Source organism: Pseudonaja textilis, chromosome 2 (genome assembly GCF_049901715.1).
Source record: "Pseudonaja textilis isolate UNSWEBS1 chromosome 2, rPseTex1.2, whole genome shotgun sequence".
Taxonomy (NCBI): domain Eukaryota; kingdom Metazoa; phylum Chordata; class Lepidosauria; order Squamata; family Elapidae; genus Pseudonaja; species Pseudonaja textilis.
Window position 1 is genome coordinate 210,165,608 of NC_141991.1, and position 26,692 is coordinate 210,192,299.

A 26,692-nucleotide genomic window follows, 5' to 3' on the forward strand; every position below is an offset into this window, starting at 1 on the left:
AATGCAGCTTAGAATTGTATTAGCTTTTTTGGCTGCTGCTGCACACTGCTGGCTCATATTTAGCTGGTTGTCCACTAAGACTCCAAGATCCCTCTCACAGTTACTGCTATTGAGCCTGGTTTCACCCAGTCTATATGTGTACTTTTGGTTTTTCTTGCCTAAGTGTAGGGCTTTACTTTTCTCTACATTGAATTTCATTTTGTTACATACGGCCCAGTGTTCTAGTCTGTCAAGATCCATCTGGATCTTGAGCGTATCTTCTTGGGCGTTAGCTATTCCTGCCAGCTTAGTATCATCTGCAAATTTGGTAAGTGCCCCTCATCTAAGTCATTAATGAAGATATTGAAGAGTACTGGGCCTAAGACAGAACACCTTGTGGCACCCCACTGCTTACTTCCCTCCATGTAGATTTAGACCCATTAAGGACTACTCGGTGAGTACAGTTTGTCAGCCAGTTGCGAGTCCATCTTGTGGTGGTGCTATCTATTCCACTTTTTTCTAGCTTACTAAGAAGTAGGTTGTGGTCTACTTTGTCGAATGCCTTGCTGAAATCTAAATATATTATGTCCACAGTATTTTGCTGGTCTACTAATTTAGTCACTATGTTGAAGAATGAAATAAGATTGGTTTGGCATGATCTGTTCTTAACAAACCCGTGCTGACTGCTAGTTATTACATTATTTGTTTTTAGATGTTGGCAGATGTTTTTTTTTTATTCTTTCCCAGTATCTTCCCGGGTATTGATGTTAGGCTGATTGGTCTATAGTTTCCTGGGTCTGTTTTTTTTCTTTTTGAAAATGGAAACCACATCAGCTCTTTTCCAGTCCTCTGGTAGTTCCCTAGTGCTTCAGGATTTTTGAAAGATATGGTGCAGTGGTTCTGAGATGACCTCTGCCAGCTCCTTTAAAACTCTGGGATGTTAATTCATCAGGCCCTGGTGACTTGTGTTCATCAAGATCAGACAGGTGCTCTCTTACTATTTTTTTTGCTTATTCTTTTATTTCTGGTCTGTTTTTTAGAGTTATGTTTTTGGTGGGTTGAGCTAGTTTCTTTTTGTGTGAAGACTGATGCAAAGAATGGGTTAAGCAGTTCTGCTTTCTCTCTGTTGCCTGTTACTTCATTGCCATCTTCTCTCTTTAGTGGGCCAACTGTGCCTGCCCTCCTGAAGGCAGGCACACCTCACAATTTGGGAAACCCTGATTGATAGGCATTATCAATTTGCAGATTGAGAGTCAGGTCATCATTTTATTCTAACATTTATTATGTAGACCTATGTCTACATAGATGTATGTAGACATATTTGCATGTATTTCAATTGTGGATCCAGTCACTATCAATCTTGGTTCATGTGAACACCCAATTATTATTTTTAGATTATCTAGCTCTTGGTATATTTAGCAAATTTCATAGTTTTCATTTCAACATAGAAATTTAATGTTACTATTCAAGTATTTACATTGTGATGCAATGTAGATATCTTTATGGATAACTGCTATCTCCCCCCTCCCCCCAAACTAACCTCTAAGCATATTTTTTCATGATTTGATTCCATCTCACAATTAAACATGATCAAACTATATAAGGTTACACATGGCTGACAATTTGATGATAAGCAAAACAGACTGTTCCTTTGAAGTTCCACCCTCTGCCTGTGATGTATCAGAAGTCATAGTGGGCTTTTCAAGCTGAATATCAAGAATCTCAGCTGCTTGAGATGTCATCCATCAACATAATTTGTCTTGAGATGTCATCCCTCAAAATAATTCTTCTAGGGAGGAGGGATTTAAAATGACTTCCTCTATCACAAAAGATAAGGCTTCCTTTGTCTTGTTTTAAGAGGCATAATTAAATCTAGACTTTCTTCTTTAAACAATGTGAAGATCAAAATGTATGTAACAAGTTTATGAAAAAGCAAAAATATAACTCCCCCAGTTCAACAAATTAAACAAAAAAAATAGCCACTGGAATCTCCATGCCATAAATCCATTTTTGGTAATTGGTTCCACTATCTAATTCTTCTTACCATAGAAATGTTTAATATTTCTTAATATTCTGGAATCTGTTAGCTATCCTTCGATCTGTACTGTTATGAAAGTTCATGGTCTTATTTCCAAGTAGGATATATGTTTGTGACAAAATGACTAATTGGAAATACATTATAAACTTTAAAGCTAGTCAGACTCTAAGGCTAAATCTTGGTAGAGTTGTCAAAAGCTGGCTCTCTTTCTCAAAGGTTAGAGCAGAATATTTGCCTTTAAATCTACCAGACTTTTATTGAAGAAATCCTTCTAATTCTTGTCTGTCCAGCAATTATGTCCCAATTTCAGAAAGAGCAAAAAGGAATTCTAAGAACGGAAAGGTGAGAAAAGTTAGTCACATGATCCAAAGTTCCCCACTCTCTGAACTTGTTTCCAAGAAGGTAGAAAACATATGCAGCACAACTAATTTCTCTTTTGTTGCTTCAGTAGCATAAAAGCATGAGTCTGATGATGAAAAAAAAAAAAAAAAGCAAATAAGATTCCCTCCCATTTCTACTTCAAAATGTGGGCTCAGCAAAAACAATGTTCTCCATCTTAGAGTTTCTCACTTTCAATTTCTAAGTTTTGTTTTTAAATTTCTGCAACGGGCATTTTTCTGCATTTAAAACGAAAAAAATACCATATATAAAATCTAGAACAGTAAGAAGACATATACTATACTACGCCTGTAAGCAATTTGAGCTTGGGTAGCTGAGACTGTTGGGGGTAGGCTGAACCTGGGAGACTCCTGATGGTGCTTTTTATGATATGTAGCTAGCATAGCTTGATAGGATACATAACTCATGTAAGCTCCTACAATTTACAGTATTGCAGTATATTTGTAGTTGTAAGACCACAGCATGTGATAGACAACTAAATTTTTGAATCTCGTATTTTTTAAAATTGGTTACTATGTCAGCAATATAATGACATAAACTGTTTTATGAGTTTCTTCAGTGCAATGACATGAATATGTTGCTCTGTTGATAAAACATGGGAAAAAAGACCTAAGATTGAAGAGTACACATAGGGTCAGAAGGGATTTTTAAAAATATAAAATTATATATTCATGTAATTCAAATATTTCCGGCAAAGGAATAAATTTAAAAGCATGACTGGTTTCCATCACAGATATGCTTGTAATTAAAGGATCTGAATTCTGAAGAGACAACACACCTTCTTGGTAATTGCCTCTGCCCTGTGAAACATCATCCTCTGAGATCCAGAAGACCCTACCTTCCTGGCCTTCTGTCAACGCTTTGAGGTCCAGCAGACTAGAACACTAAAGTTATGGATACTAGTATCATTATATAGTTATAGTAACAGAATCTTGTAAATCTGAATACTCCTCCTTTCACTCCTCTTATATTTGTGAGAATTAAGATGGAAAGTCTGAGACATTTTCTCAAATTCTATTTCTGCCCTAGCCTCAGATTTCTTTTATCTGACCACTGGCTCTTCATCTTGCTCCTGAAGGCTATTTCTGCAGCCAACAAAAAAAGTTTCTGAAAAGGTGTCAAGACCAATCTTTCCTCATAAATCTTGAGGGCTTATACAAGTCTGAAAGCCAGAAAAGTTCTACAAATTGTTTGGATATGTGGGGATGTGTTGTGTTTAGGATGCCAAAAAGTGAACATGAGTAATTTTATTTGCACTTATCCTATAAACACTTTATAGGTTTCACAAAAGTGTACAAATTCTGAATTACTCTAAACTCTTTAGCAAGGAGGCATTTAAAAAAAAAAGGGGGGGGAATTGGGAAAAAGGAAGAAAAGTCTTAAAATTTGGTGACATTGTTCATCTGCAAAGAGAGTGGTTTAAAATCAATTTTAAGACAGATTATAGAGTAATACCTTAATAATGGTACAATTGTATTACTGTAGATCCACCTACCATTTTGAGACAAAGAAAATTGTCTCAAATTTCTGCTGCAATACAATTAGAATTTTGTGTGTGCATTGTGTTTGTGTATATGTGTAAATATGTGTGTTTGTGTATGTATGTTGGAATATGGTAAGAATTAGCCGGGGTGTGAATTTTACAGTACTAAAAAAAAATTCTGCTCATTTTTATCTATTTAATTTATCACAAAATCTATTTTGTGTAGAGTTGTAATTGCAGGAATGTTCCAATCTCGGATGGCAAACCTCAGATAAAGAATGTTTCCAAGCAAATACAACTCAGGCAAACAAAGTCACTAATCTAAAGGAGGATTAGAGAGAGGAAGTAAACATATGTTAGACTTTAACTAGAGATAATTAATTGTATGGATTACTGTGCTAAACAGTAACCAAAGTTAAGCAGTAACCAAAGTTAACCAATGATGGAGGATAACTAAAAATGCATATAAATGCCAGACTATACTCCAATAAAGATCATCATCATAACTCAGTTGTTCATGACCAAACAACTCGACTGCCTCGTCATTACAACAAGTGGCACATGAACAGGGACCCTCTTACTTCGTCCGCAAGGATTTGGTGCACTTTCAACCCTTTGTGGTTTCTTCAACCTTTTTGTTTCTGTAAGTATGGGGTCTTCGCTTTCTGAGGAACAAAGGAAGCATGTAGATGAATTAGGCTATTTGTTGATGAAAAATAATACCGAGGTACCACAGAGAAATCTCTTAAGGCTGGTCCAGGAGATTGCAGCTCAGTGCCTATGGTACCCAGAAAAGGGGTCTGATTGGGAACGTATTGGGAAAACATTGCATACTGAACCTCGAGCAAAAATAGAAGTTTTGCATGTGTGGCATTTATGTAGGCATGCAATTGAAAAATTTGGTCACAATGAACTTTCTCTTTTAACACCTCCATCTTCACGTTATACTAATGCTGTCATTTGTCCCCCTTCTTCATCTGAATATATGTCTTCAATTCCCTCAGCTCCTGCAGATACAGGGCAAAAGCCTCCTGACTCTATTGTTCAGTCTTCTTTTCAGAAAATGGTAGAGACTTGTAAAAGGGATGCCTCTATCTTAGGAACAGAACTTGCAGAATTATTGTCTGTTTGTCCAGTACAATATCATCCTGGTCAGGGGCCACAGCTTGAACTGCAAATAGCAGAATGGGAGGGTCTGCCTTATCAGATCTTAAGAGAATTAAAAAAGGCAGTTACAGACTATGGGATTAGTGGTAATTTTACAAGAGGACTTGTAGAAGGAATAAAAAATAGTTATACAATGATCCCTGAAGATTGGAAGCAAATATTTCGCATTATTTTAACATCCATGCAATATGTGGTTTGGGAGAGTGAATATATGAGACATGCTCAAGCTGCTGCTTTAGGAGGGGGAGGAGCATATACAGTTGAGCAGCTATTTGGTTCTGGACCGTTTGGTACAATTCCTACTCAAGTTGTTCTTCCTTCAGCTACGTTAACTATTGTTTCTGAATGTGCCTTTTGTGCTTTTCTTAAGGTACCCCAAGCTGGAGAACCTAGAGCAAATTTTTCAAACATTCGACAGAATGCCAATGAGCCTTATGCTGACTTTGTTGAACGTCTGTCCAAAGCAATTAGACAGCAGTTTGATCATCAGGAAGCTGCTGGTGAACTTCTTCACCAGTTAGCTATTGAAAATGCTAATGCAGATTTTAAAAGAGCTTTACAGCCGTTAAAGGCTACTGCTCATTACACTCTGGCAGATATGCTGCGAGTCTGCCAGGATATTGGATCACAAACTTATAAAATGCATATGTTAGCAGCTGCTATTCAGAAAGGACAGCAACCAATTGGTAACTGTTTTAAGTGTAAGAAGCCTGGTCACTTTCAGAAGGACTGTCGTTCTACACCTTCTATGCCTCAGAATCGTCCTTCTAAGAAGTGCCCTATTTGCAAAAAGGGATTTAATTGGGCCAATCAATGTTGGTTTCGGTCAGGAAACTTGCCAATGGGTGTGGCACCCACGCAGAATCCAAAGTGTGCCTTTCCCATCACTCTGACTCCACCAGCAGTCTCTCTCACTCCTCCCCAGCCACAGCCGGTAGCGCTGGGATTGATTTAATCACTCAAGAGGAAATTGAGTTTAAATTTCCCATGGAAGTTAAAATAGTTCCATCTCAATTTAAAGGTCCTCTTCCTTTGGGATTAGTTGGCTTAATTTTGCCTCGTTCTTCTGCACACAAAAAGGGTTATTTTGTTGTGCGTGGGGTAATAAGATTCAGATTACACTGGTATCCTCATGATTCAGATTTGGGTGAATCTTCCTCAAGTTCTTCCTTGTAATTCTTCTGTTGCTCAATTGCTTCTTCTTCCATATGAAATTCCATCTCCTGGTATAGGTAATCGTGGGGATGCAGGATTTGGATCAACTTCTTTATCTATAGGCTTACTTCATCAGCTGAACTCCTCTCGTCCTTTGTTAACGCTCTTCCTTAATAAACAACCATTTCAAGGGTTACTGGATACTGGAGCCGATGTTACTGTCATCTCCTCTTTATAGTGGCCAGTACAGTGGCCAAAAACGAGTTTCTTCATTGTGGGGAATAGGAGGTTCTACAGCTGCTTGGCAGAGTATTCAAGAAATTAATGTTACAACATCTGCTGGTAAGTCCTTTTTCCTACAACTATACATTCTAGATATTCATACTAATATTTGGGGCCATGATATCCTTTCTCTTCTTAATGCCCATTTGATTCTTGATGATGGCTCTTCCTCTTAAATGGCTCTGTTCTACGCTGGTTTGGGTGGAACAGTGGCCATTATCAAAGGAAAAACTTGCTGCTTTACAATAATTGGTTCAAGAACAATTGGCTGCTGGTCATATAGAACCTTCTACTAGTCCTTGGAATACTCCTGTTTTTGTTTTAAAAAAAAAGTAACATGGGAAACATAGAATGTTGCACAATTCCTCCATTCCAATTCTTCCTGAATTACAAGTACAGAAATCATATACATTAGTACAATGGCAAAAATTACTTGGCATTAATTGGGCACGTCCATTCTTCTACATTACAACTGGTGATATGTTGCCCTTATTTCAATCTTTGAAGGGAACACAATCACCAGGAGATCTAGTTGTATTAACTGATCCTCAAAGAACATGCCTTCAAGAAATATTGAATAAGTTTAAGCATCAATATGTGGACAGGATAACATCCTTAACAGGACTTTGCTTAGCTATTCTTCCCAGTACACCCTTACCCACGGGATGTCTTTATTCTAATGCGTCCCCGCAAGCGATCAACATTCATGAATGGATTAATTTGTCAGCTACTCCGCCTAGAAACATTTATCCTTATCAATCGGCATTAGAGGATTTGATTATTAAAGGTCATAAACGAGCCTTACATCTTACAGGACAGGATCTCATTAGCATAGCTTTCACTCGTACAAAAGTTGAACATGAGCATTTGATGATGATTTCAGAATCATATCAGATAGCCTTTTCTCAATATGTGGGAAACTTGTATTCTTTACCCAAGGATCCTAGAATAGTGGTTACTACTACTTTAAATCCAGCCTTTTCTTCCATTTTTGTGCAAAATCCTATTTCTAAAGCTCTTACAGTCTTTACTGATGGATCACCTGCAAGGGGTGTGGTTGCCTGGCAGATTCAACAACAATGGTATTCTAAATTTACTGCCATGCAGACTTCAGCTCAACATGCTGAGCTGGCTGCTGTGATTTTGGCTTTATGATTGTTCAATGACCAACCTATTAACTTGATCGTTGATACTCAATATGTGTATTTAGCTATGCAATCTCTTCCCTTTTCTTATTGTGCTCTCTTTGGATAAGAATTTGTTATCCTTGTTTTTATCATTAAAGAATAGTTTGGAAACTCGCTTGTATTCTTTGTATGTAAAACACATTTGAGGTCATACTCCCTTTACTAATGCCTTGACTGAAGGAAATCGGAAGGCAGATGAATCCTTAAAGGATGTTGCGTCTTTGTTTGCTGATCTTGTTGCTAGTCATTCTTATTTTCATCAAAATGCCAAATTGCTTGCAAAGCAATTTAAAATTTCATTATCTCAAGCCCAGGATATTGTGCTTGTCCAGCTTGTCAGCAACTGGCAGTTCCCTTTCCAGTGGGTGTCAACCCACGAGGAACCCAAGCTAATCAAATTTGGCAAATGGATGTAATTCAATTTTCAACCTTTAAGCCATACTGTTATCTTCATATGTCTATTGACACTCATTCACACTTCCTTTGGGTTACTGCTTCAAAACATAAATGTACTTCAGATGTGATTTCTCATTGCCTATCCTCTTTTGCTGTAATGGGTCGGCCTTCTCAGTTTAAAACTGACAATGGCCCCGCTTATATTAGTAAGGAATTTCAAACCTTTTGTCAGAAATGGAATATTACTTTAGTGCACAGAATTCCTTACAACTCTCAGGGTCAAGCTATAGTTGAACGAGCTCATCGTACTTTTAAGGCATTGCTTCAGAAACAATTACAAACTGAGTCTGGCCCTTACCATCTGCGAAAGATTCAAAATCTCATTGCTGTAGCATTATATACTTGGAATTATTTAACCTTTTTAGATTCTCTTGCAGACTCACCTGTTAATTTGCATTTTTGAACTACTGAATCTTTAGCAAGGCCTTTGGTAAAGTATCACCAAGCTCCAGATCCAACCTGGAAAGGCCCTACACCGCTGATCACCTGGGGTCATGGTTACGCCACCGTGGAAGATACTTCTACTCGACAAGCAGTGTGGGTTCCAGCGCGCTGTGTTCATCTGTATCATGGCATGGCATCAGAGCCTTCACAACCTGATTCCGGATTTCAATCTTCATCTGAACACGGAAGTCCGTCTTCCAAGGTCGACGCGCCCGCAACCCATCACTTGGGGCCAGGTTAAATCTACTACATATCAAGCTCAACAACAACTGCAACAGGCCTCATTACCTCAGACTCCTGAAAATCTTGTTGCTGCTGTTTTTGCTATTATTACTGCTAACTCTGTTACCATTTTACTTTGTATTTTCTTGTTTATGGTTAATGGTGTTTCTGCTCAAGATGACACTTCTGTGGTTCGTCTTAACCCTAATTTGTGGGTTTGTCATGCCCAATACATGTTTATGACCCATGGCACAAATATTACTTTATACTATGAGCCCCCAATGGCATTTGGTCAAATTTCTTTTACCCCTAACTTGATCATTCCTTCTACATTTATTGTCTCACAACTACAATCTATTTCACACTCCTGGCTATTTTCTACACCCCCTATACAATTGAATTCTGTCCGCTGGCATTACTTGAAAGTTAGTCAATTTACAAGAGGTCTGTGTTTCTGTTGTCACGCTAAACACACTTGGCTTCATAATTGGTCTGATTATGATGCTGCTCAGCACATATTAAAAAAGCTAGGGAATTATATTGTTCTGACTACTATTGGTTGTCAGGTACCTTTAATTCTTCTCTGCATGGAATTAATATAGCTCCTGATATGTATTCTGACAATTTTCCTATTTTTAATGCCTCTGCTCAATCTAATACAGGATCGATATGCGCTGGTTGGCAGCTTAAGGATCCTAATATGTGGTTCTTTTTTGATAAATATGGTACTAATGTTCATCCTCAGAATTATCAATGTGCAACTATAGGTTATTTTACTCTATCTGTTCAAATAGGTATGCTCCCATCAACTGGACAGCGGCGTTCCTCTCTGGGGCCTACATGTAATGATGAAGTCATTATTGACACACAATTGTCTTCTGGTTCTACATTTGGCCGTGCATTGGCAGGGGCCGTTACAGGAGTCCTTAGGCTCTTATCCTGGCATAATTGCTCAAGAAAACAGACGATCTATTCTTGGTCTCACCTGCAGACTTGAAAAATCCATCAATGCTACTGCTGCTATTATCCGTGATTTGCAGCATGAAATAGAAGACTTAAATCAAGATGTCTTAGAGCAGCGTTTTGCCATAGACTATCTTTTAGCCCATCAGGGAGGGTTCTGTACGTTAGTTGGACGCCGTGGATGTGCTGTGCATTTTCATTCTTTGAATAAAACTATTGAGGATGAGCTTGCCAATTTACAATCATACATTCAAGATAATATCTATGCTCATTACTCACCTTTTGAGTGGCTAACCAATTGGCTCCCTGATTGGTCTTGGCTCAGACAGTTTTTCTTTTATGCTCTAATTATTATTATTGTACTAATTGCAATCTGTTGTTTTATTCAATGTATTCCAAATTTATTCGCATTGTTTCATCCTGCTTCCCCCTCGCTTAACCCTTTGCAATTTCGATACATTTATAAATCTTTGAATCCTCCATTTAAAATAAAAAACGAGGATATGTAGAGTTGTAATTGCAGGAATGTTCCAATCTCGGATGGCAAACCTCAGATAAAGAATGTTTCCAAGCAGATACAACTCAGGCAAACAAAGTCACTAATCTATGGATAAAGGAGGATTAGAGAGGGGAAGTAAACATATGTTAGACTTTAACTAGAGATAATTAATTGTACGGATTACTGTACTAAACAGTAACGAAAGTTAAGCAGTAACCAAAGTTAACCAATGATGGAGGATAACTAAAAATGTATATAAATGCAAGACTATACTCCAATAAAGATTATCATCATAATTCAGTTGTTCATGATCAAACAACTTGACTGCCTCATCATTACAACAATTTTGAGATTCAAGCATTCACATTTTCACTTCTTCCAATTTTTTTATCTGAATTTCAAAATGCTCCCACTCATTCATACCGCTAGGATAGTTATCTCCATAGTAGAGATGAACTCTTACAATTTGTTTCATTTTTGCATACTGAATATTTTCTATATTAAATTTGTTTTAAGAATTTTATTATACCTATAGTTATTTAAATAGAATGCAAATTATTAGTTTATGAAGATACAAGATTCATATTTCAATTTGAATAAAAAGTCAAGTTATACCAATAATATTTTAAAAACTGATGTACAACACCCCTTATTAGATATGCTTTGTACAAAAAATTAAGGATTCAAAATCTTCAATCTTACAGAACAAAAGGTACTTCATAAGAGAGCTGTCTTGATGTAATTTAAAATGCAAATGTTTTGGTTGAATAGAGTCTGCAAATGAATCCAGATTTCTTCAAGTTGGGTTGACAGCTTGGATACTTCTGCCAACAAAGCAGGCTCGGAACAAATGATTTTAAAATGCAACTAAAAAAAAGAAAAGAAACCATGTTCATTTAAATGGCATTGACAGGATAAAAGTAATTGAACTAGCTGTTTGAGAAAGCTATCACATCACTATGATTGTATTAGCTAATAAACTTTTCAACTGTTCTCAAGAGGATGCAAATCTTTCATAAATCATATTAAAATCTAAGCATGTCCCATGGATCAATAATGGAGCATTAATGTATATAACAAGGCATCTGGGAAGTAGCAGTACTGCAGATAATGTTAAATACTATTTAAAATTGCTCAATCCTTATTTATAACAATGAAAATGGTAACATAAAAGGGTTCTGTACTAAACAGAATAACTGGATTCCTTTCAGTATTAGAGGCATTATTCTGCAATGGTTCCATTCCGTCCGGAGTGGATGGTTCCATTTAGAATTTTTGGGAAAGGTCACTGTCAGACCATTGGGCATATGAGTATATGATGCTGATGCCTTAACCTGCTCCTTCACAGAATTTAACATGAACCTTTGGAAAGGCTTTCTGTTGATGTGAAATGAGGTATTATCAATATGGTAAATATATCCAGTTAGGCACTTCTAACCCAGAAGTTTTGGCCTTGTGTCTGAGGCTTGTGAGGCACTGGGTGAAGCCGAACAGATTCTGACAGAATCAGACAGAGAAAGAGTTGCCATCAGTATGGATACCATAGATATGCCATCTGTTGTTCTTGATGAAGTTGTACTTCTCATGAAGGAGTAAGTGTGCAATTTGGGCCAGGGGATTTGTGGCTTCTACTAAAGCAATACACCAAGGCTATTTCCAGAAGAACTGTGACCTTTCTGGATTCAGGAAATACTGAATAAAGTAGATCATGCTTTTGCCATCTTTTGGTTAGACTACTTCAATACATCTACTCAGGGCTGCATCTAAAGACAACTCTGAAACTACAGCAACACTGATTGTCACTAAATGGACAATTTGGAACTAAATCAGGCTGATCATTGTTCAAAGTCTATGACTTTTTCATTTACTTGTGATCATTTACTTGAGGTGAAATCTCTGAAACAGCTGCGACAGACAACTGTATTCCCCTCCTGAGAAATCAGGGGGTAGAGGTTTGGAAGATGCAAAAAGATTTTTTAAAAGAGTGACTCTCTCAGATTGGGATGGCCCAATCCTGCTAACATTTAAGACACATGTAAAAATGGTTTCATCTGCAAAATCTCTTGATGTAGAAATATCCATTTAGAGGGACACCACCAATTCCACCAACAAATTCCACCAGTGCCATCCACCGAGCTGATACATTGTTTTTATAACTGTAAACTGCCTATAGTCTTGTGAATAAGCAATGTACAAATTTATAACAAATAAAAATATATGCGGAAAACACTATTGGAAAAAAAAGAAAAGGCCAAATTGTTTTTAAGTTTTCAATTTGCTAATAACTTTAATTTAAATTGTATTTGCTTTTTTAATTATTAGTTATCCTGAATGATCTATTACTGGGGTGCTTAAATCTGGCCTGTGGAGCTGGCCTGGAAATAGCAAAAGACTGGCCCATGGTGCCTCTGGCAGCCAAAACTGGGTGCTGGGGGTGGGTGGTACAGCTCCGTGCCCCATTTTGGCCGGCAGCGTGCTGAGAAGGCCATATAGGCTGAAAATGGGGCACTGGGGGCCGTGTGAGGCCCCCCCAAACCCTTTTTGGTTGGCAAGGTGCTGGAGGCTGTTCAGGCCAAAAACGGGGCACAAGGGGACTGCAGGCGGCTTCCTTCCTGTCTCCCCCCACCGGCGAGAACGACAATGCTAATACGGCTCTTGAAGAAATCCAGTGTGACACCCTGATCTATTATAAGAACATTGTAAGAAATAAGTACTGTGCATATATAAATACAATCATTAATTTTTCTTCCTCTTCAAACGAACACTTTCCCAGTAGGTGAAAGCTGTATATTCAAATATGTATTTACCTTTAGAAACAAGGCAAGGTATGCCTGAGTTAGTTCAAAGTCACACTTTGTGTTCAGCATTGCTTCAATCATTCTTAGGAAACTCTGCATCACCTCAATAGCGCCACCACCATCTGGTGACAAGCCTCTCAATTCTGTTTCAATATTAGATGGTCCCATGTCCTTCAGAATGCTCAGTGGAGACTTATCTGTAAAAACATTAAACAAAGGTGAAAAGTATAGAAAATATTTTACATATTTTAAAAACTCTTGTCACATTTAATCTGTGATTTTGCTTCTCTCCCAGAACACTGACTTCATCTGGATTAATTTTTGCAAGAAAAAAATTAAAAATCCTATTCCAAGAGGCAAACCATGCCAATTCTCCTGGTTTTTTGGGAGCAGGGGAGTAGAGCATAATACAGAGAATACACCCACATACACAAAATTAACAATGAAAAAAATTGTATTTATTTCTCTAGACACTATTTGATAATCTGTCAATGGGCAAACACAACACCTAGATCTCTAGGGTTGAGCAGGACCTCTTGTTCCCCCTTAGTTACCACATGCACATATTGTGATCTAGATAATTATCTGAAATACGTGATCTGTACAGATTTCTCTATCTAAACCTTTCTCCAACTAGCACGTTCAGTCCCATCCCTTCTTGTATTTTGCAAGCCGGTGTACTTTTGGCCCCCAATGTATGTGGGGAGTATTGTATGGAGGTGAGTATTACAAGTCTGTTGATGGTTTAAGCAATGTACTTATAATTGTTTTATTCTGCTTTGATATTCATGTCTGTCTGGGACATGATCTGCAGCTTCACAACAAATGTAGATAGAAAAGATGGGTAGATAGATGGCAGAGGGACAGATATGAAGTTGCAAAAGAGTATAGCCTTAGAGTACCAAAGTTATTGATATATGTTTACACAATAAGACATTACACTAACACATAACGAATGCTCATAATTACGTAAGCATCAATCAGAATGATATATAGTAGTAGAATAAAAAGGACTCAATATGATGCAATATAATAATGACACTAGTTAATTAAAATATATTGATTAAATGTCATTTGAAAATATATAATTTTCTTCTATGTTTCTGTATCAATATAGAATTCTTTACTGGCCAGGTGTGATTGGACACACTTTGTCTGGAATTTGTCTGTGATGCATAAGCTCTCAGAGTTAGAACTACCATCAAGTACACTGTCATTTCATATGAAAACTTACAGTTGCTACTTTTTAATGCTTCTTCAAGCTGCAAGTAGAACTCAGATTTTTGAGCCAATATTCCAAGATTTACCACTTTTGACTGGAAATTTAAAAAAAAAAAATCACATCACTTGTAAGTACATTCAAGGGTAAACATATTTTGATGGAATGTTTACAAACGTAAGTTAGGAATCACAACAATTAGTTCCTATAGGTGAATAGTTTTTCCTTCTTCTGCTCAAGTGTCACCTTCCCATATTTAGAACAGATTTTGGGAGTTATATATGAGGAAGGGCAAGAATCCACAACAATGGACTCAACAATTGAAGAGCAATTGGGCACTACAATAATATCAATGAATTATGCTAAAGTTACCGTGAAATTGGCTCATTTTACTGTTGTAATTTATTAACATTATATTAGTGGTTGGCTTCTATTTCATCATCACTATTCTTAAGAAAAATATATAGTTTATAGGGAAAGGGAAAGGCAAGGAAATTTTACCACTGACAAAAGATTCAACAAAGCATAAAACATCTGTTTCAATTATTAGACCCACTTTAATATCCAAAAATTATGCTGTTACCATATACTTAAGGTACAACAGAACAGAACTGAAAAAAATAAAGGATGTATCAAATTCAGGTAGTGCAAGTACCTTGATACAGCACTTAAACATCACGTGGTTAACAGGAAAATATGATTAAGCTTATACCAGAAACACTTCTGAGACTTTTAAGAACTTGGAGAAAAAAAGAAAAGACATTTAAAAGGCAAATAAGTTTTTGTACAATCAATTCTCTTTTTACCTGCTGTTCATCACCTTCATGCTCAACAGAAGCAAATTGTGGTATAAGACCAGGAAGAGTGGGAATGAAGAACGGTGCAGATTTTGGTACTTTTGGTGGTTCTTTGGGCTTATTCTTTTGCTGTTAATGGGAATTTTCACATCATCACCATCACATTTTTATGTAAATCCAATATTCACAATAAACAAGCAAAATTATTAAATTCCTTGCTGTTAAAAACACTGAAAACCCATCTAAAATATTACACACAGAATAATCATAAATCAAAAGGAGACATCAGTACTTTGAAACTGTAACTATTATATTGTCAAAAATATTATAGTCAAGTGAACTGCATGAGTATAAGATGGTATTTAATTCTGCTTCACTATGTCAGTTAAATATTTTTTTTAAATTCCAATGGCACATTATCTCATAACTGGCTGTGTGACTGAGACAAAAATTCCTAGGGCAAATGCTTTCTTAAAAGGTTTACTTCACTGTTTTGGGGAAAAATGTAATTTTTGTTCCAACTCTATATATGATTACATTTAACAGACATTACTACTTTGTAAATGAAAATATTATAGAACAATTCTGATATCTACTTTCTCATACACCCAGTATAGAATTTCTGTGAACTTAAAACTTAAATGTTCTCTTAACCAATTATTCTGAAAACAGTTTATTATTCACAATGTTTAAAATAACTGTCTTACAATAATAGACACAACTCCTAATAACTTTATATGCAAGTCATGAAATGGGTACCTTAATAATGTCTAAACTGAGCAAGTTTTTCCATCTAGATTCTGGCAGCAAAGAAAGAGTCACAATTGTTTCTCCCAGCTGTGGTGGAGATTCATATTGTATCATTTCATCATTTGTTTCATTTTCTTCTGTTCCATCTTCAACTTTCAATTGTAAAAGAAAAGAATAAATACATTACAAAACACTAATCCAGACAAGGGCTAAAATATATATAGTCTAATCTAGTGGTTCCCAAAGTGGGCGGTACCACCCCCTGGGGGGCGGTGGGATGCCTTAGGGGGGGCGCTAAGAGGCAAAGAGGCTGGCAGGGGGGTGCTAAAAGGCAGCAGGGGGGCATTCGAAGCACCAGCTGGCCCTGCAGGTTCACTCATTGACTGTAGCACCGCTTCAGAGCCAGCGCCTCCAATCTGGAAGCGGTGGCACATTATGTGCCGTGGCGGCCACGATCAACGTGCCGCCCCCCTGTGGCCTCTTAGCATCCCCAAGGGGGCCAGCAGAGAGGTGCTAAGAAGCGGCAGGGGGGCGGCGCGTTGAACATGGCTGCGGCAGCACATAACCTGCCACTGGTTCCGCATTGGAGGCACTGGAGCAGTGCTAGTCAATGGGTGAATCCTGCTAAGAGGCGGGAGGGGGATGTTCGAGGCACCGGCCCTGCAGGCTCACCCCACTGACTGTTGTATCGCACTGGAACTGGTGCCTCGAATACGGCAGCACTTTGGGAAAAGCCGCCGCCACCGCTTTCCCAAAGTGCCGCCGCTGTCACATTCTGTCTGTCCATCCGTCCATCCATCCATCCAAAAAGTCTGTCTTCCTGACTGCTTGCCTACCTACCTATCTATCTATCCATACATTCATCCAAAAGGTCTGCCCGCCTGCCTGCCTGACACCTACCTACCTACCAATATATCTATCTGCCTCTCTCTCTCTCTCTCTCTCTCTCTCTCCCTCTCTCTCCATCCATCCATGTTCGAAATGCCAGCCCTGCAGGCACATCGGGAAAGTAGAGCAAAGCCAGTCTGGGAGGGAAGGAGAGAGAGAGAGAGAGAGAGACACCCGATGCATCAGATTGAATGAGGCCTAGTTTATACTGAGGCCTTTTTCCACATTGAAACCTCTTTGGCTTCTATTAAAGGTTTTGTGGACAAAACATGGCCAAGACTATCAGGAAGCTCTCACATTTTGTTGAGCCTTTAAACAGGATCCATTGGAGCAGATCTCCACCCGAAAAATTACTTTTCCCCAATGTATTACAGTGCCAATTCTGAAGAAGGCAAAACCAAAATCTACTGGTAAATTACAAGGAGAACACACACACACTCACACACACACACTCCCTGCTGGAGCAGGTGATTGAACTAGAATAGATATCTCAGTATCTTTCTCCTCCCTTCCTCCCTCCTTCTTTATTTCTTTTTCTTTCTGTCCCTTCCTTCCATTCCCCCCTTCCCTTTTTCTTTCTTTCCCCTTTCTCTTTCTTTTCTTCCTCTTTCTCTCTTTCTTTCCCTCTCTCAGGCTCACATCTGATCCAAGCTCTCTCTCTCTCCCTCTCTCTCACACACACAGACAGGGGTGGGATTTAGACCCCTGATCTAAAGCTGTCAAAATTCCAAAAACAGGTCAAGTAGCTCTGGGGAGGCCAGTCATAAATTAGAACACTTGTTAAACAACTGGCCATTAAGTGAGGACCACTTGTATTTGGTTTGTCAGTCACCTGGCCACACCCACCCAGTCACATGACCAGCAAGCCACACCCTCAAATTAGGCCACGCCCACAGAAATTTGAATCCCACCCCTGGGTGGGGGGCACTGAGGATGAGCACCTGTAACACCAAGGGGGCGGTGGACTTAAAAAGTTTAGGAACCACTGGTCTAATCTTTATTATGACACAACAAAAGTTTTCCTGAAATTTATCATTTGCAGCTAAAATTAATTGGATGTGACTTATTTTGCCAGGAGTGGTAGATCTACACAGACAGTATGCCTTATTGTCATATTCTATCCTATCAACACTATTTTCACCAGTATACCTAGAGATGTGGAAGTCAATTCTCAGAATTCCCTAGCCAGTTATGTTGGGAACTGACATCAATACCACACTTGAAGTTGTTGACATTGAGAAATACTGCCTTATACCAATGAATTTTAGATTATAAGCTCCCTGGTTTTGCATACTGATAAATTATTAAATATGTTAAGTCAGTACTTGGCTATCATCAATTTTTGATCACCTTCAATCTGATAACTTAAATTAGTGCACTAATTTAACAGAGTTTTACATTATTATTTGCTCCACTCTAGTTTAAAGAGAAAGATTAATAAAATAGATCCCAATCTTTAAGTCCACTGCAATTCAAGCTAAGAAACATTCTAAAACTTAGTGTTGTTGACTATTCCCTAAATAAGATTTCAAATGAAGCAGCACTAGTAACACAAATGACTAATGATTTTCCAGTGAATACACTGTTTTACTAAACAAAAAACTTTTAGAAGAGTCAAGTTTTTGCAGTTGTAAAAACCTTAGGCTAACAATTTAGCTAGATACTGTATCAAAATAAATAGAAATACAGTATACATGTCCCAAATTATATTCATGTGAAAAAACCACCTGAACTTTCAACAAGAAATTCCACAGTATTACATATTTTGTTAAAGTGATTCTCTGAAATTATTATTCCAAGGCCTCTCTCTATATGCATTACTACCTTCAGTTGAACAGGTACCAGGAAGTGTTACAACAGAAGGCTCATAATCTGATGGAAGAGGGCGCAAGGAAACAAGCGAAAACAGGGAACGATTAGACCTAAAAAGAAAATTTAAAAAGCAATAAATAATAACGATAATGATAGTAATAGCAATAGCACTTAGACTTATATATTGCTTCATAGTGCTTTACAGCCTTCTCTAAGAGGTTTATGGAGTCAACATATTGCCCCCAACAATAATAATAATAGATTGAAAAAGGAAGATTTACTTGGAACAACCTCCATCCTGTGACAATATCTTCAACCCCATCAAGTAACATTTCTTTATCCCAGGTCCTTGGAAAGGACTTGGTAGATTGTTAAATAAAAATTAAAAACTCTAGGCTTTATTTTAGCAGTTTAAGTACAAGCTTTGCCAACTAACTATGCAATGTGAATTATGTTTTCACCAATCTTAGACTGTGAATCTAAGTACAGATTACCTATATAATAAATATTAAACAACGCCTGCTTATCTCAAATCCTTGGAAAGGACTCAATAGATGGACAAAAATTGCAAATTTAATCTACATTTCTACCAGACCATGTGATCAACTACAATATTAAATCAATACGTCAACCATCTTTTAAAAACGCTGGAAAGGTACAGGGTGCACTAAAGAAGAAATAAATGTTTATATTTCAGATATTTCTTAAAGATGAAAGTCTTTACATTTCAGCTACATTAGGAAAAAGGCCACTTATCAACCTTGCAAACTAGAATGCATTTTTAAAAGGGAGAAATCATCACATAATTGTAACTGTACTATGGAAAAGTCCAAAGAATAGAAACAGTCAAATCATTTTTAAAACAGAATTGCAAAGTAAAAAACTTACCACAAGTAAATTCCAAGATCATCTACATGACAGGAAGCAAGGAAATCTCCAGTAGGAGACATAGTAATGCTTACTGCTGCCGAATCTAGTAGGAAACAATCCACCAGGCTGTGAAATAAAAAAAGAAATCCATCTCATAGTAGATAATGCATGAAACTAGATCTGTTAGTTCTTTTTTCCACTTTCAGACATATACTATCTTTCTAAGAGTCCTAATATTGATATTCATGTCAATAGTAATAAAAAGACAACCCTTGAAAACTCTCTCTCTCTCTCTCTCTCTCTCTCTCTCACACACACACACACACACACACACCCTACAGGTGTCAGAGGTCTTTATTAGGGGTTCCAACCCTGAATTAGTATTCTCCAACAATTCCCTGTGTCAGGACCAGCCCCTTCCTGATGAGTTCAACAGACTATTCAAAAGAAGCCAGCAATAGTCCACAGTGCAAAAACAAGGCAAGTCTCCAAGGTAAAGGCACAATTGAAGAGTTGTGATCTGAAATTCAAGGCAAGGACACACAGCAAGGAAATGGACATATTGTTCCAGCATCGTTTCACTCTGATAGTATGGGTACCCCTTTTTCATTCTAGGTATCAAATCTGAACTAAAAGACTATGTGTCTCTGGATGGCCTGCTGCAAAAAGAGGGGAAAAGTTTATTTCCTGGAACTAGGCCAATAGCCCAGAGCTATTAAGAAGTAAGAAGATCTACTCCCTCCTTCTTAAACCACATCACCAATTTGGCTGAATATATACCTAAATAAAAGTTTGTCATGAATAAAATACAACTATAAAGGATTCAAGGATGACCTTGCCAATCTCAGGTTCTTCAACTTATTCCCATTTGTGCTGCTGATAATTGAATTTTAACTAAGTGACAGATTTTAGCAGGGGGACATTTGGTATATCTGACCAAGACCTTTGAGAGTTCAGTAAGCAAGCAAATATCCATGTTCTCTCACCGTTTTTATGCTCAAAAGATCATTATGAAAGTCCTCATACCTTCTTTAATATGACCTTTCAAAACGTATACCTTTCTTCATAAATCATTGCTTTATTTTAATTTCACATTAAAATCACTTTCTAAATGTGTCTTACCATTCCATTAGCTAGCTGATGCCTTTTGAAAACTGTCCCGTTTAAAAATCATCCTTCTCATCTCTCTTCTAGACTCAAAAGACTAAACACGAATATATTTGGTAGCCTATGAGAAACCTAGTACTAGTCTAACTGCAGCATTTCTTTTACTATCTATTAAACATTTTCTTTGTGCTCTGAACTTATGTCTTCTAAATGTGATTTGTCTTGCTTCTTATATTTGATTTTCCTTTAATCATTTGTGTTTTATTTTCATGTTGTGTAATTGCTAGAAAGGATAATTCCTTTTTAGTAAGGATAACTTAATTTATCCTTGAAAATTTATTATTTATTTGCACCATGTCCTTGGTGAATCTGTATTGTACCCAGTCACCAATGTGTACCCAATTAAGAATTGAATGTTGTATCATTTCTACATGTCTGGAAACTAAACAGTCCTTTTTATAACATCTTTTTAAAAAAGCAGTACTGACATCAATTTTGATATGAAGTAAGTAGTTATTGTATGTGAAACAAGGTCTGTCAGAAATGTTATCATGAATATCATGTATTCACTGCTTTAATAATGTTGAATTGTTTGCTTCCTTTTTCTGGATCTATACACATTGATAATGCACTTGATATACAGTGTAATGAACCTACAGCAGCTCCAAAATGTAATAAAATATTTTAATATTAAACTTGAAAATTCAATTTGCAAGAGATACTTCAGTACAAAATAGAGAGAAGGAATATGATCCCTGGAATACATGCAGATGTTATATGTTATTTCACATACAGTCATGTGAAAAAGAAAGTACATCCTCTTTAAGTTCTATGATTATGTATCAGGTCATAATAAAAACCATCTGCTCCAAATACCCCCAACGAAGAACCAATAATACACAAAGTAACAGAAAGTCTTGAGATGACTATGTTAACAATGAAATTGAAAGAAAAAGATGACTTTGAATTCTTTACAATTTGGAACAATTGGTATAAATGGCTAACAAACAGAACCAAAAAGTGAGACAAAAATGTTAATTGAAACAATCCTTAAGAAAGTAAAATAAAAATTTGTAAATTATATAAAGATATAAGAATAGTAATTATAGCTAAAGATATTATTTAGTAGTAAATGCAATATAATGTATTGATATTTAAACCAAAATCATGTATAGATGCCAAGAACGTTGTTGATACCATGTTTTATGATGAATTTTTTTTTAATAAAAATATTTTTTTTTAAAAAAATCATTTGCTCCTTAGCAGTTCTTAAAAGTAGGTAAATACAACTTCAGATGAACAACAACGCATGACATAGTACACCATGTCATTATTTCTTTTACGTAACTATATATAGATGCTACATTAAATTCCCATATATTCTGAAACACTTTTTGGATATAACATCCATTAGCAGCTTTCCTGGCCTTTATTTACAGTTTGCTTACTTTATGCAAAATAAAACAATTTACTTTCTACATCTTTCAAAATCAGAAACTTTTGTTATCTCAATTCTAATTTCAGGCTTAAAATGCAATATCATATATGGGCGAAACTTATAAACTTCTATAGTAAAGTTTACTTACCATCCAGATGGTAAATCCCAAGTCCTAATGGTACAGTCCATTGATGCAGTTATTAGCCAACGGCCATCAGGACTGAAAGTCTGCAAAAAATTGTAATTAAACTTTTATCGGGTAACAGTGGCCTATTCATTGATAAAGTTGACTTACTTTGGATCTAACTTATAATGACATGTCTTATAATTGATCCAATTTTGAACCTGAACAAGTTGTAAAGCAACTTCATTATCAATATTACAAAAAATGTCCCAATTTTTAAAATACTTTTAAGGTTTGCTGCTCTATTGTTTGAAAGATATTTGTGCCATTCACATTTTCAACTCATTAATCTAGAGCTCCAACTGTTCTCTTTGTACTGAATCATGCTTGACTGAACTTAGAACATCCATCCCTTTGAAATCTTTGTGGAGAAAACTTTAATGAACCTTGAATTCAAGCACAAAGTCAACCTTTTGGCTTGGATAAATTCCTTGCATGCTATTTTTTTCAGGCAAATCTTTGGATAAAGGTAGATTCTTTACTGTCTCTATAATCTTTCAATGAAGTTAACTGTGGTGAATTTCTTTTTCAATCTACTTTCTTAACCAGTAGATTGGTATTCCTTGACTTGACAATTGGGACTGGATTCTTGGTGATTCTTGGTCAATTATTGCTTGAACAAAGCAATAATTAAGCGAGACATCACATGACAGCTTCAACAGGCATAATCCTAGCACTTCCGGTTGCAGTTATTAAGTGAGCTCCTGGATTGTGAAGTGGATGGAGCGAAAGAGATGCCTACTGAAAGATTTCAGCTCTACACAGAATTGAAATCATTCAGCAGACAATTCTTTAACAATGAAAGGGCTGCCTGCTGTCAGTTTCACACCCATGTGGAGCTAAATTTCTCCAGCAGGCACCTTTTTGCCATTAAACAGCTGCCTGCTGCAACAATTCAGTCCTGGCTGCCTACTGGAGCAATTCAAGCCCTGGGTAGCTCTTTCCCAGAGACAAGAGAGAGTCCTCTTAGCAGATGGCAGCAGCATTCTATGTTCCCATTTCCCCACTGACTTTCTGGAGAAGTTGATACAGAAGATTGCAAATGGCAATCACATGATCATAGGGTGCTTGGCAACTGGTTGCTAAGATCACAATCAAGACTGTTCGTGTGTGCAATATTTTGCAATGGCTGGGAGTGCTTTACAGACTATAAACTATTCTTTCTGAGGCTGTTGTAATTTCACACCATTATCAAATGAATGGTTGTAAATTGAGGATTACTTGTAATTAAATGAAATGTCTTCCTCAAGTTCAAATGTGAGCATCACTGAATGATCCACCTGTTTAAACTGTTCGCTGTGTTGATAGTCCTGAATAAAGTAGATTGGATTGTGTAATGAGAAGGAAATACAAAAGACACAAAACTACACTGAAAAGCCTGGTGGTGCTAATCCTAGTCTCTAATGCTTTCACTGAAATTACACATATGACTTAGCCCATTATGTTAATACGGCTGGAAAAAATGTGGACTTCCCCAGTTTTATATCTACGGTGATGAAGGAAAAGTTTGTGAATCCTTTAGAACCACTGTAGTCCTACAATATCATAACCTAGGACATATTCTGAGCTTTATCTAAACCCTTTTAATAAATAATTCTGGAAAACAGATAGCCCCCCCCTCCCTGCCCCTCAAAAAGCATTGTATTGAATCATTCCATGTTTTAACACATAGATCCAAAATTCACTATCACTGTTTGGAAAAGTATACAAACTATGTAGAATTAGAATTAGTAGTAAGTCTTTAATATTAGTGATTAGCCTATAACATTTACAGTACTTGCTGACCGATTTTGGAAGAATTTTGGCCTATTCTTTTTTATAGAACTATTTTAATTCACTGACATTTTAAGGCTGACTTGCCTAAACTGCTCATTTCAGATCATGTCACAATTTAGTCATTTCAAAATGCTTTATTTTTTTCTGTTTCAACAGAAAACATTTGTTTCTGTTTCAATTGTGTGTAGATTTATCTTTGTTTTTAGAACTGATATTGTGATGTATTTATTTAAGCTTCATCTCTTGGATACCCTGACATTTTTCAGCATAAACAGCTGATACAATTCAGAATGAGTTGTTTCTTCAATAACTGCAAGCCACCTGTATTTTGAGACTATAAACCATGATACTCTCACACTCTGGCTTCGTGGTTATGATGAGGTTCTGCCATTGCAACACTTCGTTCATTTTCTCCAAACGTAAAGTTTCTCATTAAATGTCAGGTTTTTTTAGATTTGTCTCATCCGCTCACAGAACATCATTTCAATAGTCTGCTGATCATCCAGATGCTCACTGGCAAATTCAAGGCAGAAAGCAATATAGTTTCCAGAGAAAAGTGACTTCTTCCTTGGTATCCTCCATATAGAACATTTTTATTCAATTATATCCTTATAGTGGATTAATAAACAGTTATTATCAGGAAGTGCAAGATGGCTTGCAGATCATTGGCTACTACCCTACGTATCCTTGCAAGCTCTTGGAGTGTAAGAACATGGATTGAGAGTAGCCGGTCTTTGAAACCTAACAATCCCTTTTCTTAGGTCTGCTGAGATCTTTTTAATCATCTCTTGCCCTGCATTTAATGGTTTTAATTTTTTGCCAAATCATTTCTCCAATAGAAATTAAGAGGTTATTTCAATATAATGGAAAATTGGATATTGTGTTAAATAAAAAACATTCAATAGATTCGCATATAAATGTTATTCAAAAAATATGCCAAGCCATTCCAGTACCTATTATACTTAGATGCTTCTATATAGAAATACAGAGAACTTTCACAAGCATTACGCTTAGTGTTAATTTAGAAATAGAAAAATCTAAATCATTTCAGGAAACACATCATTTTCATACCGTTTATAATTTACAGGTAAAAGCTTACCATGTCATTTATCTGTCCTTGGTGTCCTGAATATTTTCTCACAATTTTTCTTGTTTCTATATCCAGAACTTGGATGCCAAAATCATCCATAGCTATTCCCAGAATGCCACTGTTAAAATTTAATAATATAACCAAACATTTAAAATGGTAAAAAATAACCTTGCATGTTTACTCATTGCTGATGCTTCAACCATATTTCCATTTTGATAAGAGAAAACCAAAAACCAGAAATGTTTACTTAGAAAATACATATGATGAAGTGAACAAAATTGCATTTTGGAATTTTTGCATAATGCAAATTGAAAGTTGGGTTGCTGGATGCAATAAGAGTGTAATGGAAATAAAACATACATAAGAACGGAATACTTAACGAGTGACTCAACTTTGAGAGGGAGTAAGATAGAGCAGTCTAAAATAATTATTTAATGTTCCAATACATAAGAATTATTTATTACTAATGTTCCAGAAGATTATTTCATGTACTTATGGATTAATATATAAGGTGAGATCAGTGCGTTGGCTGGGGCTACGAATATGCATGTACTTTTGTAATCAGATGGTACTACGTTCTTAGTGAGAAACGAAGAAAATGAATCTGAAAATTAATACACTGCTCAAAAAAAACAAAGGGAACACTTAAAACACCACAATGTAACTCCAAGTCAATCATACTTCTGTGAAATCAAACTGTCCACTTAGGTAGCAACACTGATTGACAATCAATTTCACATGCTGTAGTGCAAATGGAATAGACAACAGGTGGAAACCATAAGGCAATTGGCAAGAAATCCCCAATAAAGGAGTGGTTCTGCAGGTGGTGACCACAGACCACTTCTCAGTTCCTATGCTTTCTGGCTGATGGTTTGGTCACTTTTGAATACTGGCGGTGCTTTCACTCTAGTGGTAGCATGAGACAGTCTACAACCCACACAAGTGGCTCAGGTAGTGCAGCTCATCCAGGATGGTACATCAATGTGAGCTGTGGCAAGGTTTGCTGTGTCTGTCAGTGTAGTGTCCAGAGCATGGAGGCGCGACCAGGAGACAGGCCAGTACAGCAGAAGACGTGGAGGCTGTAGGAGGCAACAACCCAGCATCAGGACTGCTACCTCCGCCTTTGGGCAAGAAGGAACAGGAGCAGCACTGCCAGAGCCCTGCAAAATGACCTCCAGAGGGCCACAAATGTGCATGTGGCTGCTCAAATGGTCAGAAACAGACTCCATGAGCATGGTGTGAAGGCCCGATGTCCACAGGTGGGGGTTGTGCTTACAGCCCAACACCGTGCAGGACGTTTGGCATTTGCCAGAGAACACCAAGATTGGCAAATCCACCACTGGCGCCCTGTGCTCTTCACAAATGAAAGCAGGTTCAAACTGAGGACATGTGACAGACATGACAGGGTCTGGAGACGCCATGGAGAACGTTCTACTGCCTGCAACATCCTCCAGCATGACCAGTTTGACAGTGGGTGTGGGATAGCATTTCTTTAGGGGGCCGCACAGCCCTCCATGTGCTTGCCAGAGGTAGCCTGACTGCCATTAGGGAGCGAGATGAGATCCTCAGACCCCTTGTCAGACCATATGCTGTTGCAGTTGGCCCTGGGTTCCTCCTAATGCAAGACAATGCTAGACCTCATGTGGCTGGAGTGTGTCAGCAATTCCTGCAAGACAAAGGCATTGATGC

The 26,692-nt window shown here is 37.2% G+C and overlaps 1 protein-coding gene across 1 annotated transcript in view; it reads right to left on the reverse strand.

Moving 5' to 3' along the window:
- Nucleotides 1–10,779: 10,779 nt before the first annotated feature.
- Nucleotides 10,780–26,692, reverse strand: part of WDR36 (WD repeat domain 36) — a 39,262-nt gene continuing 23,349 nt past the window's right edge. The window contains exons 15-23 of the mRNA XM_026719832.2: nucleotides 25,013–25,121; nucleotides 22,102–22,181; nucleotides 19,427–19,534; nucleotides 18,551–18,648; nucleotides 15,848–15,990; nucleotides 15,098–15,217; nucleotides 14,307–14,388; nucleotides 13,082–13,269; nucleotides 10,780–11,141 (exon numbers count right to left, since the gene is read on the reverse strand). Of these exons, the coding sequence (XP_026575617.1) occupies nucleotides 10,992–11,141; nucleotides 13,082–13,269; nucleotides 14,307–14,388; nucleotides 15,098–15,217; nucleotides 15,848–15,990; nucleotides 18,551–18,648; nucleotides 19,427–19,534; nucleotides 22,102–22,181; nucleotides 25,013–25,121 (1,078 nt within the window). The 3' untranslated portion in view covers nucleotides 10,780–10,991. The remainder of the gene's footprint in view (nucleotides 11,142–13,081; nucleotides 13,270–14,306; nucleotides 14,389–15,097; nucleotides 15,218–15,847; nucleotides 15,991–18,550; nucleotides 18,649–19,426; nucleotides 19,535–22,101; nucleotides 22,182–25,012; nucleotides 25,122–26,692) is intronic.